Below are 14,782 nucleotides of genomic sequence, written 5' to 3' on the forward strand. Positions count from 1 at the left end.
TTTGCAGGTAATTTTGGAAGTACATGGTCATGGATTCTGCAGAGACGAGATATGCTCATCTGCTGCAACCCCTGCGGGACCTCACCAAGAACTGGGACATTGACCTGGCCAGCCAGCTCGGAGAGTATCTCGAGGAGGTGAGAAAACACGCTGAGATCAAGCATCACCTTAATGGTTTAAATGTACCTTTTCTTCCCAGACTCTCATTTTCTTGCTGTTGTTGACAGCTGGACCAGATGACCATTTCATTCGATGGTGGGAAAACCATGATGAACTTTGCAGAGGCTGCACTTTTAATTCAAGGATCAACATGCATCTATGGCAGAAAGGTAAATGTGTGAAATATAGTGATTAATTTTACTGAAATATAAGTTTAGTGATTTTCAATAAAATAAGTAATATTAAACAAGACATCTAGCATCATACATCTTAATAGTTCAAAGAAATGTTTTAGGTATTATCACTTATTATTTATTTAGTTAGATTTAATGATTACAATATATGGGAAATTTGGCAGTTTTGTATGTTGATTGGCATCAACTTTAATTTTAGTTAATGCGTTAAGTAATGGAACCTTACTGTAAAGTGTAACCAAAATAAGATTTTTTTATTTTTTTATTTTTTTTATCAAATTAACACAAAGATTCTTTTTTCTTTACAAAATTATTCTGAATATCTAGGTGGAGCTCCTTCACACTCTGGTGTTTCAAACATTGGACTACATCTCTAACAAAAACAAGAAGTAGGTGTTATTGTCTTGGACCTTAAATTTCTGTTTATTCTGTTAAATGGGTTTGTTGACATGCTATTTGTGCTTATCTCAACAGACGTGATAAACAAGGTTCTTCTTCAGATGGAAACCAAGAAAAAGCCCCTTCAGGCAATGAAGGTGACGATTGTGAGGTGTGTAAATGAGCGTTAACACTTGTTACCTTAAACAAAATGTAACATATTTATCAATCTGTAAGTGAATGAGGGTTTTTTTTATTTTTTATGCAGTTTGATGAGATTGAACAGGATGAGAATGGCAACTCTCAGAATATAACAATGAAAGATCCAACAGAGGTGAGTTGGGTTTCACCCCAGAAAGTTTGTTTTTTGTTTTTACAGTTTAATGTGTAAATTAGATATCCACATTATTCTTAGTTTGCGTCTCTTTACTGGGTAAGATTGAAATATAATAATATATGTTTTTGATATTAAGTAATTTTACTAAATATGTAAATGTTCTGCAGATGTCCTGGTTTTTCTGGGTCTAATTCTTCCTTATTCTTCTTTAGCCAGTGAAGATTATCCGTCTCCCTCCTGAATCTCTCATACCTGCAGAATCGCATGAGAAGCAGAAATACCCCCTTCTCAGGTAAAGACACTCTGACTCACACAGACAAATAAAAAGTTTGCACACAAGTTCCATCTGTAATATGACTGGTCATTCAGCCCAGTAGTACCAATTCAGGGAAATATCTGTATTTATATATGTCTGGTTCAGTTGGAGAAAAGGAAGTTTATACGTAAACAAAGTAAAACGCTTTGCCAAAATGTTTGTTAATCGTTATTCTCTAGTCTTAAAGGGGAGCTTCTTGGCAGCTGTAAGGATTTCCGAATTAATAATTTCACCATGGATGAAGCTGGATTAATGCGTCTGGGCTCTTCCCATGCTCACTTCCTCAAGGAGGTTGCAGAAATCCAGCACAACTTCTCTGTACATGCACCTGTGCCCTTACAGACAGGTGAGGACACAGACTTCTTGCGTGTGGCAATCTGTACCAATGTGGGTTTTTTTTTTTTAATGGAAAAATATAACAAATTTCAAAAATATTAAGCAGCACAACTGTTGTCAACATTGATAATAATAAGAAATGTTTCTTGAGCAGCAAATCAGCATGATTTCTGAAGGATCATGTGACACTGAAGACTGGAGTAATGATGCTGAAAATTCAGCTTTGACATCATAGGAATAGATTACATTTAAAATATATTAAAATAGAAAGCAGTTATTTTAAATTGCAATAATATTTCACAATATTACTGGTTTTACTGTATTTATATAAAATAAATCAGCCTTACAGGGTGAGCATATGAGACTTCTTTCAAAAACATTTTAAAAGATCTTACTGACCCCAAACTTATGAATGATAGTTTACCTAAACCTTATTCCTAGTTCAAGACTAACAAATTACCAGACTGGTCTATTTTGTTTTTATCTAATTCTTGTCATCTGGTGTTCAGAAGGTGTTGCTGAGGTTGATGGTGGTTACGATGAAGAGGACGGTGGTGCTGAGGTTCTTCCTCCACTGGAAGATCATGGGATGGAGGTGGAGTCCGTGGAGTGGGTGGAAAGGCATCAGGTATTCGAACACTTTGTGATTTAAATGTTGACATTAGTAATGTTTCGCTTTTGTGAAACTGTCTGTTCAATGTAAAGTTTTCCCCTTTTATTTGTTTTAGGCTCCCAGTGAGGGGAGGATGCTGAGACCGAGACCTGCAGAACAGCCAATTTCAGAGGAATCTAAGCAGCCCAAGGTATAGAGTGGTGCACTGACATAAAATGCCCTCTTTTCTTCACACTTAAACTTAATCCAGTAACCATGTTCACATGTTAAATTATCCTTTCATGATGTTGCATAATCATAGCCTCACAATACAATTGCATGTGCATTTTCCAGGAAATTGAGGACCCTTGGAAATGGCATGACCCATATGCTGTTTTTGGGGAGGACAAACCTCTCAAAACAGGTGTGTCCTCCATCTGATGTCCTTTAGGACATGTATATTGACATTTCCTCTTAAAATAACTCGGTTAATTAATCTTTTTCAATGTGACTTTTTGCTGTTGGAGTTATATTTTCATCTTTGCTCTCTAGGCAAGTGTTATAAAGTGCCAGCAGGTCTTGAAGAGTCTGGAAAAAGGAAGAGGAAGAGTCCTTCAAAACTGCAGGACTTTGGCAGCTGGTACTCTAAAGCCTGTAAGTTATTTTTATCAGGTTGTTGAAAATGAACAAACTTTATATTTTTCTTGTGAATCTAAGAGAGGTTATTTTCTTTTGCAGTTGAGACTGCAGATCGCAAGCTTAAGAATGGACCTACTTTTCCTGGTAATAATCTGAGGCGTTGTGCTATATAAATAAAGTTTTACATATTGTTTTAATATATACGAATAATAACGTTTTTTTTTTTTTTTATTGCAGACCTTAATTACATGTTTGTGAGTAAAATGGATCAGCGTCTGAAAGTACAGAAGCAGATTCTCAGGAAAAGGGTAAGTATAATTTTGAGTTTGTGTGTGTGTTTTTTTTTTTTTTCCAGATTTTTTTTTAATGAAATTAATTTTTATTCAGCAAGAATGCATCAAATTTAAAAATGTGACCATAAAGACATTTATAATGTTACAAAAGATTACTATTTCAAATAAATGCTGTTCTTATGATCTTTCTTTTCATCAAAGAATCCTGAAGAAAAATATATCACGGTTTCTGCAAAAATATTAACCAGCAGAACTGTTTTCAACATTGATAAGAATATTAATGTTTCTTGAGCACCAAATCAGCATTTTAGATTGACTTCTGAAGGGTCATGTGACACTAGAGTAATGGCTGCTGAAAATTCAATAAATAAATTACACTTTAAAATGTATTAGAATAGATAATAGCTCATTTAAATAATATTTCACAATATTATGTTTTTTACTGTATTTTATATATCAAATAAATTAAGACTCATTAAAAAAATAATGTGTCATGTAACCCAAGGTATTTTCTATTCAGGGTGTTTTCGTCTCCGATGAGGAGTTAAAGAAAACTTACTTGGAACCAGAGAATCTTGAGGACCAGGTCGAGATGGTCCGACATCCAGATGTAGAGGGTGAGATGCACACACTAACATGGATTCGCTCAAAATCATCCAAGATTTTCCTAGATTCTAGATTTTTATTCCCTTTCACTGTTAATTAATTGAAATGGATCTTAAAACTATTGTTTAAAATGCACCAAACATAAACATTTCTGGTATTCCTTCAATTTTATTCAGGCGAGGACTTTTCAGATCAGGAACATGACAACTTGGTTGATGAAATAGAACCTGCAGATCGCCTTGGAGAACAGGAGCAGATTTTCCAAGACTTGCATATGAGCCGGATGAGTTATGAAGATCTGGTCAAGAAGAGTGTGGTATGAAAGCTAAGCTTACGATTGATTTCCATTAGAATAATATTCAATAAATGGGACCATGGTAGTTTATTCATTCTGATTTCTCTCTATGTAGGATCTGTTTCTGGTGAACTCTCAGAAATATGCACAGGAGACGGCGTTATCTCGAAGAGTCAAGGAATGGGAGGATGGAATCAACCCTCATCTTGCTGCCCAGGTAATGTGGCATGATGTAACAGATTATAATATTTCCAATTAAATTCACTGCATAAAGAATAAATATAGGGAATTACTGGTTGCAGTTTAACTCCATTACGTATCTAAAATTTTGGTGCATTTTTTATTTTTTTGTACAGGAGACCTGTCCTGCTTTCGATATTCATGAGTATGGAGGCAGAATTGTCCAGGCACTCTCTAGCGTGGGGGTGAAAAAATCGTTTGCCTTTGTTGTCAAAGGCAAGGAGAACACAGAAGCCTGCAGATACATGCTGGCCGCGCTACAGCTGGTGGGTACACAGAGAAGTGACTGCTGGTACTACTAACCCAAGTCTGAGTTTAGTTATGCATTACCAGGTTATCTGTGCCATCTTGAACAACTTTAATTTCTTAGATTAACATTTTTGCAGGGACTTGAGTCATTTATATGGAGCCCACGATTTACTGATGTTGGCACGTTTTACTAATTCCTTCCCTTGTTTTAAGTAAATTGTGTGCAAAATATAGTAATTTGTTCCCTTGATTCACTAAATCATGGCCACGTTGTAATAATTTGTTCCTTTGTTTTAGTTAAATCAAAACATGAGGACCTAGTAGTTCAACCTAGCCACGATTTCCTAAAAATTGTTTGAACGAATGCTTAATCCGTAGCCAAGATTTACTATGGCATAAATATTTTTGTCCGTATGTAATGTGCAGGGCTCTGTTCATCTTTTAAAACAAAAATTGCAGTTTATGACCTGACGCTACTTTTCCGTTACAGGCCAATGATTACACAGTGGAGATTGACAAGGAGGAGGGACTTGAAGACAGCGTAGATACAATGGAGCTCACATTACTGACTACACAGAGGGCTCATGAACGTCTCAAAACCTACAACGCACCTTCTGCTACAGATATTCCCTGACCTTTTACCTCTTTTTATTGCTTATCATCTCTTACATTTGGCCTCAAACAGAAGCTGTTTATCACAGAAAACATCCAAGAGATAAACACCACAGAAAGACTTTCTATGCTTTTCTGTTCTGTTTTTAGTCGGGTAATTCAAACATGTATTCTGATATTGAGCACTGCACTTACATTTGAATTTGGTCTGTAAACACGCATGGATGAATTTGAGTCCTGAGATGAAGAAATAACAGGTGTTTTGATAAACTGCAATGCAAATGAGACCTGCTTTTCATTTTAAAAAGCCTAAATGTCTAAAATTATGATAAAAGTCTGTTCAAATGCATTTTTGGACACTTTTCAAACTGCATGTCTGTACAGTATCTAAACCATTTTTATATAATTATCGAAGAATTACACATAAAAAATAAATAGTGCTACAAAGAAGTCATTTTTGTGTTTGATGTAAGTAAATATCAGATGTCACTAGCATTTAGTAGCAATGAGAAGTATGAAATCTGTGTTATAGTTTGGATAAATAACAGTCCTCAGTTAGTGCTATTATATGTAGTTTTAATTGACTGCACAACCTGCTAAAGAAAACAAATTTACCCTACAAATCTGTACTATTATAGTATTTATGAATGTTTTGAATTGGCTTTTAATTTTAATATTTTCCAGTTTTCATTTTAATTTTAGTTAAACTTATTTCAGTTAGTTGCAAATGTTTCTCATTTTTAAAGTTTCCATGGAATATTTGATTTCAATTACAAAAAAATATTTTTAATAGTTTTATTTTTACTTAACACTGTTAATTATGCAAATAAGGTACTAGGATGCGGTTGATCATCCTTGTGAAATAGAGCTTTATTGTGCAAACACGTATTTCTCCTCAGATTAATCTGGAAATAATTTAACATAATGTTTCATGTGATTGCGTATACTCTCAGCAATCTGGGTGTCATTTTTCATTCTATTGTAGTAGTCCAGGAAGAGTCCGTCTGGGTTAACCAGGTAGATGATGATGGTGTGGTCCACAATATAATCCCCATCCTCATCTTTAGGACCAGCGCTGGCATAAACCCTATAATCCCGTCCTGCCTGCTTCACTTCTTCCGCAGTACCTGTCAATCCAACCAGCCGTGGATGGAAATCTTTCACGTATTTGGCCATAGCAGCCACGTCATCTCTCTCAGGGTCAACAGTGACAAAAAGTGGCTGGACAGGGGGTAGGCTAGGGTCTTTATCCAGAATACGCACCACGTCGGTCATTTTATCCAGTTCGTCAGGGCAGATATCTGGGCAGTGGGTGAAGCCAAAGTACAAGAGCACCCAATGGCCCAGGAAGTCACGTTTGGTCCTGCGCTGTCCTGTGTGATCCAACAGATGGAAGTCTCCCTGTCCGACAGCCACTTTCCTCAACTGCTCCAGTCTCTGCATCCGGATCCTCTGTTGTTTCTCATGGTACACATACCACCATGTACCAATAATACCACCTCCGAAAAGCAGCGACACCACCAAACGTGTACGCAGTTTGATCCCTGGCGACGAGTTTGGAGTTTTAGAGGAGCCTTGAGAGTAAAAAGCTCTTTGTTCTCCAAATAAATGTGGTAGAGGAAAACATCGAGCTGATGTTCTAAAGTGGGACTGATGTGAAAGGTTAGTTGTTTCTCTCGTTGTTGACTCCAGGATGCTCCATGACTTCACATGCCATTTGAGTCCTCTGAGGCAGCCGAATCTCAACATCCTCAGAACTGATGGAGACAAAGAGAAAAGAGTGGAGTGAGCTGAGCAATGGAGTACAAATGTGCTTGACAATCTTCAATTTTAATCAAGGTTCTGAATCCTGGAGATCTGCCTTCATACAGACCGACATGCTTTAATTTTTAATAAAAAAGACCTTGATTATCTGGTTCATCAGGTTCAAACAGGACTAAAACACCCCTGGCCTGTACCTGTGTATATGAGATTGTACAAAACTTTTATAACATTTTTTTTCTTATTTTTCTAATACTGTTAATTGCAGTTTATCTGGATTGTTTTGATTGTGTTTCACTGAAAACTAATAAATCGACATATATATATATATATATATATATATATATATATATATATATATATATATATATATATATATATATATATATATATATATAATTAAAACTGACGGTGAAATACCCGTATTCCATAACGTACTGTAAACACTAGCCTTCTGTGATATGTCAATGATAATGTTAGCAAGCTAGCTCTACGGAAAATAATTAGACTTTAAACCACTATGTTTGGTCGGCGCAAATACAGGACTCGTGTTATATAAGCAAAATAACAGTCAAAATACGTTTAAATGTTACTAAACCTTCGGTTACGGTCGTCTGTCCTCACTACAAGATCCCCATGTGACATGTACATTGTACAACATTCAAGCGGCGTGTGACTTGCGTTTCGAGGTCGCAGATTCATTTACAGCATAAACCGTTGATCGTGTAGATTAGCTGTGATTTGAAAAAAAAATATTATTTTAAATAATTATATATATATATATATATATATATATATATATATATATATATATATATATATATATATATATATATATAAAATGTTCTTATGTAATATAAAAAATATTGGTAGATTCGTCATTAAAAGTGTTTCTGAAAAGCCACTAGATGGCAGGTTGACAAAGATGAATAGTCGAGTGGAAATGTGTAAAATTGAAAAGGTTTATTCATTTATCATGGTTTAGAAACTGTAGAGCATATACACTGTTTTACATCCAACACACAAGAAAAACAAGCAAAACAGGAATACATATTTTTCCTTGTGAATCTAAAAGTTATTTTCTTTTACAGATGAGACTACGGATCATTTTACCCCACAGGCAACAGTGTATAGTTGTCCTTTTCCTTTCCCAAGTATTTTTCTAGATGTTATCCATGTTTTATGTCTCAATGACATGCAAGAAAACAACCTAATAAAGGATTTCAAGGACAAACAAAAAAAGGTATTCACTTCCTTCCTGTCACATGAGGCTGTCAACTTCCTACCCCTACTTCCAGGAAGCATGGCGAAGGCAAACCCTCCCATAGAAACATAATTTCATGTTACTAATAAATATATTTTGCTGACATATATATATATATATATATCTACATAATCATGAAGGTCTCTATAAACATCCAAACAAAACAAGTCTTACAAGAGATCTATAGTTTTTTGTATACTCAGTCAAAAGTCCAAGCGGCAGCTATAGTTGCCGTTGGGAAAATGACTAGTAGGCTACATATATCATGGGGAAATGGGGTATACTGTGGATAGATTAATAAATCATGGTTATTATCGGTCTTGTTTAGTGCTTTTTGCTTTCATAATATCCCACCTAAAACATACACTCTAATAATGTGTTATTAAAGTTGGGTTAAGTGTTTGCCCAGTGTGCTGGGCAGTTTTATTAAACTCAACTATTGTTTAAAAATTATTATATGGCTGACTTAAAATTAACCCAAAATATGTTGGAAATTAAAAATTAGACATAATTACTAGTGGCAACAATAATAATCAAAAGGTGAACATTTATTAATAAGCAATTTAATATATGTCTGTTTAATTATTATTCATTTAACTTATTAATAAATGCTAATTTATTAAACATAGTAATAAATGTTAATTTCCAACATACTTTGGGTTAATTTTAAGCAAGCAATGCAGTAATTTTTAAACAATTGTTGAGTTAAATAAAACTACACAGCACATTGGGCAAACATTTAACCCAACTGCTGGGTTTGTCCATTTTCAACCCAACTTAAAGTAACTTGACCCTTTAACTGACATCTCTATAAATAGAATAAAATGAATAAATCTGTCAAAAGGAAATGAGAGAGCAATCTTTCCACAGCTCTACTGTCCCACCCCCATGTCCCATGTAATTTTTTCTTCATTCTATTTATTTTCCTTTAACTTCTTGATACACTCTGCCCTGTTGGGGCAACTTAATAGCTGCACTTTGTTCAACTACTTTAAGACAGGATTTGTTGTTTGTTCATATTCAAGAGATTATAAGATAGATGCAGCCTTTTTGGGTTCATATTGAATGTTCTTTGACTTTTATACATAATGAATCTGTTTATGATTAAAGATTGATCTGTTGAAAGCAGTTATTTTGAGTTAGATGCCAAATGTTCTCCTCGTAGTTAAATTTTACATTGAGGGGTGCATACAACACATTTGCTTAACAAGCAACTATAGCTGCTGCACATTCAAATAAGATTTTCAAGAAGAAAAAAAAAAAAAAACTGGGGAAAATAAATGCAGAACATCTTCTCATATGACAATATTAACACGACTATATGCATGAAACCATTCAGAAAAAATTTGGGCACAAATGGGGTAAGACTGGACCTACTTATACTGGTAATACTATGAGACCTTTCTTGTAATTTCATTGTCTGAAAGTACAGAAGCAGATTCTCAGGAGAGCTCTACATGAGAGGGCCTTCGGCATATGATGTGAAAGGTTAGTTGTTTCTCGCAGGATGCTCCAAGACATCACATGCCATTTGAGTCCTCTTTAGTCTCAACATCCTCAGAACAACTGATGGAGACAAAGAGAAATGAGTGGAGTGAGCTGAGCACATGAGTAAAAATGTGCTTGACAATCTATTTTAATCAAGGTTCTGAATCCTGGAGATCTGCATCCTACGCTTTCATTTTTCAAGTGAAAACCCTGCTGAAAAAAAACAGCATATGCTGGTAAGGTAGATTTTAGAGCTAGTATGCTAGTTTGAGCTGGTTTATGCTGGTCCATGCTGGGGTGCGTTTCCCACAGCGAACTATGGTTCCAAGTTCCATCGTTACCAATAGAGTTCAATGGCACTTACGACCACAGTTGGCTAACAATGCTTTTGGGAACGCACCCCTGGTCCATGCTGGTCCTATGCTGGTCCATGCTGGGGTGTGATTGCCATAGCGAAATATGGTCGCAAGTTCCATCATTACCAATAGAGTTCAACGGGACTTACGACCATTGTTATCTAACAATGCTTTTGGGAATGCACCCCTGGTCCAATGCTGGTCCAATGCTAGTCCAATGTTGGTCCAATGCTGGTCCTATGCTGGTCCAATGCTGGTCGTATGCTGGTCCATGCTGGGGTGCGTTTCCCAAAGCGAACTATGGTCACAAGTTCCATCATTACCAATAGAGTTCAATGGGACTTATGACCATTGTTATCTAACGATGCTTTTGGGAATGCACCCCTGGTCCGATGCTGGTCTATGCTGGTCCAAAGCTGGTCCTATGCTGGTCCATGCTGGGGTGAGTTTCCCAAAGCTAACTATGGTCGCAAGTTCCATCATTACCAATAGAGTTCAGTGGGACTTATGACCATTGTTGGCTAATGATGCTTTCAGGAAATGCACCCCTGGTCCAATGCTGGTCCATGCTGGTCCTAAGCTGGTCCAGGACCAGCTCAAACCAGCATACCAGCTTCAAAACCTACCTTAACCAGCATATGCTGTTTTTTTCAGCAGAGAAGACCTTGATTACCTGGTTCATCAGCTGTTTATTCAGGGTTTGAGCTAAACTCTGAAGGCAAATCTCCAGAAACAGGACTATAACACCCCTATTACCAGTATGTATCATGAATATAAAAAGAGTGTGCAAAACCTCATAACAATCTCTTTATTCACTGGAATAATTATCTATCGGTGCAATAATGCTGGAATAATGCTTAGTTATCTATCTTTGCAAGAACCAATAAATAAACAAATACATAATTATACCCATCTTCTGTTGGTCCTTCGCATGCTTCCAAAGCAGATCCTTCTAGTAATGTAGGTTGCGCGCTGGAGGCGCAGCGGATCGACCTACGCAGCCCCATACGCAGCAGAGTGCGATGCACTGTGTATTGAGACACTTTCTTCACATTACCATCATTAAAATTTTGCGTGACTTGTGCCACAGTAGGCTTTCTGTTGTCTCGGATCAGATGGGTTAGTCTTAGTTGCCCTCTTAAATCGATGAGCCTCGGACGCCCAACACCCTGTCGCCGGTTTGTGGGTTGTCCCTCCTCGGACCACTGTTGGTAAATTTTCACCACTGCTGACCGGGAGCAATCCACAAGCTTTGCCGTTTCAGAAAGACTCTGACCCAGTCGCCTTGCCATAACAATTTGTCCCTTGTCAAAGTCGCTCAGATCTTTATTCTTGCCCATTTCTCCTGCATCCAACGCGTTGATTATAATAACAATGACCAGCTGCGATTTTTTAACCACTATCTTGGTCGGTGCAAATACAGGACTCGTGTTATATTAGCAAAATCAAATTTAAAGTGCGTTTAAATGTTAATAACCCGGCGTTGCCAGTCGTCTATCCTCACAAGATACAAAACTTGAGCTCTTTTTCTTTCTTTGTGTGTTATGGTAGTTGGCATCCAAAATGTTGCATTACTGCCACCTGCTGTCATTTGTTTAACTTAGCACTTGTATTAGATTCGTCCTTCCTTAGGAAATCAAACAAATATCCTTTCTTGGTCATTATTCTCACATTTTACTATAATTTTTACATTATACTCTCCTGTATCCATTTCCTGTAGCTATGCGATGTTATCTACATTCAAGAGGCGCAAGTCTTGTGTTTCGAGCTCGCAGATTCATTGACAGCATGAACTGTTGATCGTGTAAAATTGCAGCAATTTGAAAAATATTATTTAAAAATAATATATAAATATTGTTCATGTTATATTACTAAGTATTAATATTTGTCATTAAATGCGTCGCCGAAAAGCCACTAGGTTGATAAAGATGAATAGTTGAGTGGAAATGTTGGAAAGGTTTATTCATTTTTTTATGGTATAGAAATTGTATCGCATATAACATAGTTTTACATCCAACACACAAGGAAAGCAAACAAAATGGATCTAGAAACTGTGTTTATGTTCATCACAGAAAATGCGTCTCAATGTCAATTATATATAAATTGCACTTTAATGATTTGAGTCAGACTTGTACAGATTTGGTTTTGTGTATTTATGTTTTATATTATTTTATTGATGTGTAAGTATAATTAATGTACTTTGTGAACTCACAGGTCCATAAAACTGGTATAAATCTCGCCTTCCTCCCTCTTATTTCGAAGAGCGCCTGTTGCAAACTGCAGCTTTCCTCCTTGACACCAAGGTAAGGACACTGAATTTTTACCTCTTGTTTTTTACGCCACAGGTACTTCAAAATGTATTTTGCTAATGAGTCATTCCATGAAACCGGTATGATTTGGACTTACACATTTTTATATATATATTTTTTTTTTACCAAAATGTATTACTTTTCTGAACACCCCACAACATTAATGTCATATTTAACTTCCAGAAAAACATATTGTCCCATCTCAGGCATCAAATCCCTATTATTATTGGTCATTGTTTTAAGTTATGGACACTATGGAAGCTCTCTGAGTATTATTATAAAATGCATTTGTGATAAAATCAACATTTTCCAATTAATCAGATGACCCTCACACTAATTCAGTAATTGCAAATATAAAAGTTACATAAACTCTCACACTTTTGCTATACTAAAGCCATAAATGGGCACTTTTTGTGAAAGTAACCTCATCATTTTTTATCAAAGGCTTAACTTCAGTATTCTTATGAACATTTCAGACAGAATTCAATTAAATTACTTTTTCATAAACACAGCAAAAAATAATAATAAAAATGTAGGTGTGATTTTTTTGCCCAAATTGGCCACTGCTCTAAATCTAGTGAATTAATGGAGAGCGCATGACATGCATGATATTAAGAAATCATGAATAATGTTGAAATTACAAAGATAATTTTCAGAAGTAATAGTTTTCTGTCTTTAATTGATGTAATTTAGTTATAATTATTAAAGAAAGTGGTAACTTGCCCGTGTCTGCTCACAATGTTGTTCAGAAGACTTCTATGATGTCACTTCCTATTAAAGATGTCACATAGGTATCGGTTCATTATTTTTATAGGGGGAGAATGATTTGTGTAACGAGTTTACTGAGGAACGGAACTAAATAATGTGATTTTAATGAATAATCATGAAAAAACATTACCAGCAAAAAAGCACAGATGGATATTTATGGGAATGGGAAAATGAATGGTCTTTTTTCTCATTTTATTATTCATATCCCAAGTACACTTTCATAGAAGGCCTTGAGGGACAAAATAGGTGGTGCCAACTGAAAAAAACTAAATAATTTCTAATATAAAGATAAAATGTATGTCATGTCTTTAAACATTATTAAAGGAGACATTTCAATTAATACAAAAAGCTTTTAAAAATATATGTTGGTGATAAAATACACTGAAAAAGGCCAGAGGGACTCAAATCGTACCCGTTTCGTGGAATGACTCTAATGCATTTCGTTTTCATTTAATTATTGATATCATGTTTCCTTTATATAAATATTCTTTATCATTTCTTATAAGCTATACAGGCTTGCTCTCTGGCAGGGGTACAGACTCTATCTGCAGCAGTTTTGTACACAAAACCTGGAAAGCATACGAGATGTGGAGCAGTGCTTCTTCTCAGAAGGCTTTGATTCAAAGAGAGCCCGACTTACGGTTAGAGAAGTACATTTACTCGCTTTTAGTTTCTTTAATAAATTGTGTGGCTTGATTCATAATGAATGACCTTTGATCTCTGTGTGTCTTTTAGTTTCGTGCTCTTCAGGGAAAATGCCAGTATTTTGAGAGAAGGAAAAGTGCACTGCCAGATCAGAGAGGGGTTCAAACGTTGCTGAGCATCCTTGGATTAATGAAAGTACAGAAGCAGATTCTCAGGAAAAAAAGTAAGTACAATTTTGCATTTGTGGGGGCAGTAAGATTGTTTTATTATTATTCAGCATCAAATTGATGTGACAGTAAAAACTTTTAAAATGTAACAAAAGATTGCCATTTCAATCCTCCATGACAGGATTCTCCATAACATCACTTGTCTTTTGAGTCCTCTCCTCATCCTCACAACTGTTAGAGACAAAGAGAAAAGAGTGGAGTGAGCTGAGCACTTAATTGCAAATGTGCTTGACAACCTACAATTTTAATCAAGGTTCTGAATCCTGCAGATCTGCATCCTACGCTTACATTTTCAAATGAAAAGACCTTGATTACCTGCTTCATCAGCTGTTTATTCAGGGTTTGAGCTAAACTCTGCAGGCAAATCTCCAGAAAAAGGACTGTAACACCCCTATACCAGTATGTATCATCAATATAACAACATAATAGTGTGCAAAACGTCATCACAATCTGTTTATTCACTGGAATAATGCTTAGTTATCTATCTGTGCAGGAACCCATAAATAAACAAATACATAATGATACCTATCTTTTGTTGGTCCTTCGCATTCTTCCAAAGCAGATCCTTCTAGTAATGTAGGTTCCGAGGAGGAGGCGCCGCGGATCGACCTACGCAGCCCCCTGTTTTGTGACACTTTCTTCACATTACCATCATTGACATTTTGTGTGACTTGTGCCACAGTAGTCTTTCTGTTGTCTCGGATCAGATGGGTTAGTC

General features: G+C 35.9%; 2 protein-coding genes across 5 annotated transcripts in view; one reads left to right on the forward strand and one right to left on the reverse strand.

The window, feature by feature from the left end:
* Positions 1 to 5,755, forward strand: part of ncaph2 (non-SMC condensin II complex, subunit H2) — a 44,235-nt gene extending 38,480 nt beyond the window's left edge. For 3 of the 4 annotated variants that reach the window (XM_067392012.1, XM_067392011.1, XM_067392013.1), the window contains 18 exons: positions 8 to 137; positions 228 to 329; positions 681 to 742; positions 828 to 903; positions 1,000 to 1,065; positions 1,281 to 1,360; positions 1,564 to 1,730; positions 2,230 to 2,348; positions 2,449 to 2,523; positions 2,667 to 2,736; positions 2,865 to 2,966; positions 3,051 to 3,095; positions 3,189 to 3,259; positions 3,765 to 3,861; positions 4,027 to 4,166; positions 4,261 to 4,362; positions 4,502 to 4,651; positions 5,125 to 5,754. In XM_067392012.1, the coding sequence (XP_067248113.1) occupies positions 24 to 137; positions 228 to 329; positions 681 to 742; positions 828 to 903; positions 1,000 to 1,065; positions 1,281 to 1,360; positions 1,564 to 1,730; positions 2,230 to 2,348; positions 2,449 to 2,523; positions 2,667 to 2,736; positions 2,865 to 2,966; positions 3,051 to 3,095; positions 3,189 to 3,259; positions 3,765 to 3,861; positions 4,027 to 4,166; positions 4,261 to 4,362; positions 4,502 to 4,651; positions 5,125 to 5,268 (1,782 nt within the window). In that variant the 5' untranslated portion in view covers positions 8 to 23 and the 3' untranslated portion in view covers positions 5,269 to 5,754. Of the gene's footprint in view, positions 1 to 7; positions 138 to 227; positions 330 to 680; positions 743 to 827; positions 904 to 999; positions 1,066 to 1,280; positions 1,361 to 1,563; positions 1,731 to 2,229; positions 2,349 to 2,448; positions 2,524 to 2,666; positions 2,737 to 2,864; positions 2,967 to 3,050; positions 3,096 to 3,188; positions 3,260 to 3,764; positions 3,862 to 4,026; positions 4,167 to 4,260; positions 4,363 to 4,501; positions 4,652 to 5,124 lie in introns of all 4 variants that reach the window. The other variant, XM_067392014.1, reaches the window with a different exon arrangement.
* Positions 5,756 to 6,098: 343 nt separating this feature from the next.
* Positions 6,099 to 7,696, reverse strand: sco2 (synthesis of cytochrome C oxidase 2). The gene is made up of 2 exons (XM_067391067.1): positions 7,606 to 7,696; positions 6,099 to 7,003 (listed from the first exon to the last, which is right to left on the reverse strand). Exon 2 carries the CDS (start codon positions 6,993 to 6,995, stop codon positions 6,147 to 6,149), a length of 849 nt encoding a protein of 282 aa, XP_067247168.1. The 5' UTR covers positions 6,996 to 7,003; positions 7,606 to 7,696; the 3' UTR covers positions 6,099 to 6,146.
* Between the last annotated feature and the right edge of the window lie 7,086 nt (positions 7,697 to 14,782).

Source organism: Chanodichthys erythropterus, chromosome 8 (genome assembly GCF_024489055.1).
Source record: "Chanodichthys erythropterus isolate Z2021 chromosome 8, ASM2448905v1, whole genome shotgun sequence".
In the NCBI taxonomy this organism is placed as follows: domain Eukaryota; kingdom Metazoa; phylum Chordata; class Actinopteri; order Cypriniformes; family Xenocyprididae; genus Chanodichthys; species Chanodichthys erythropterus.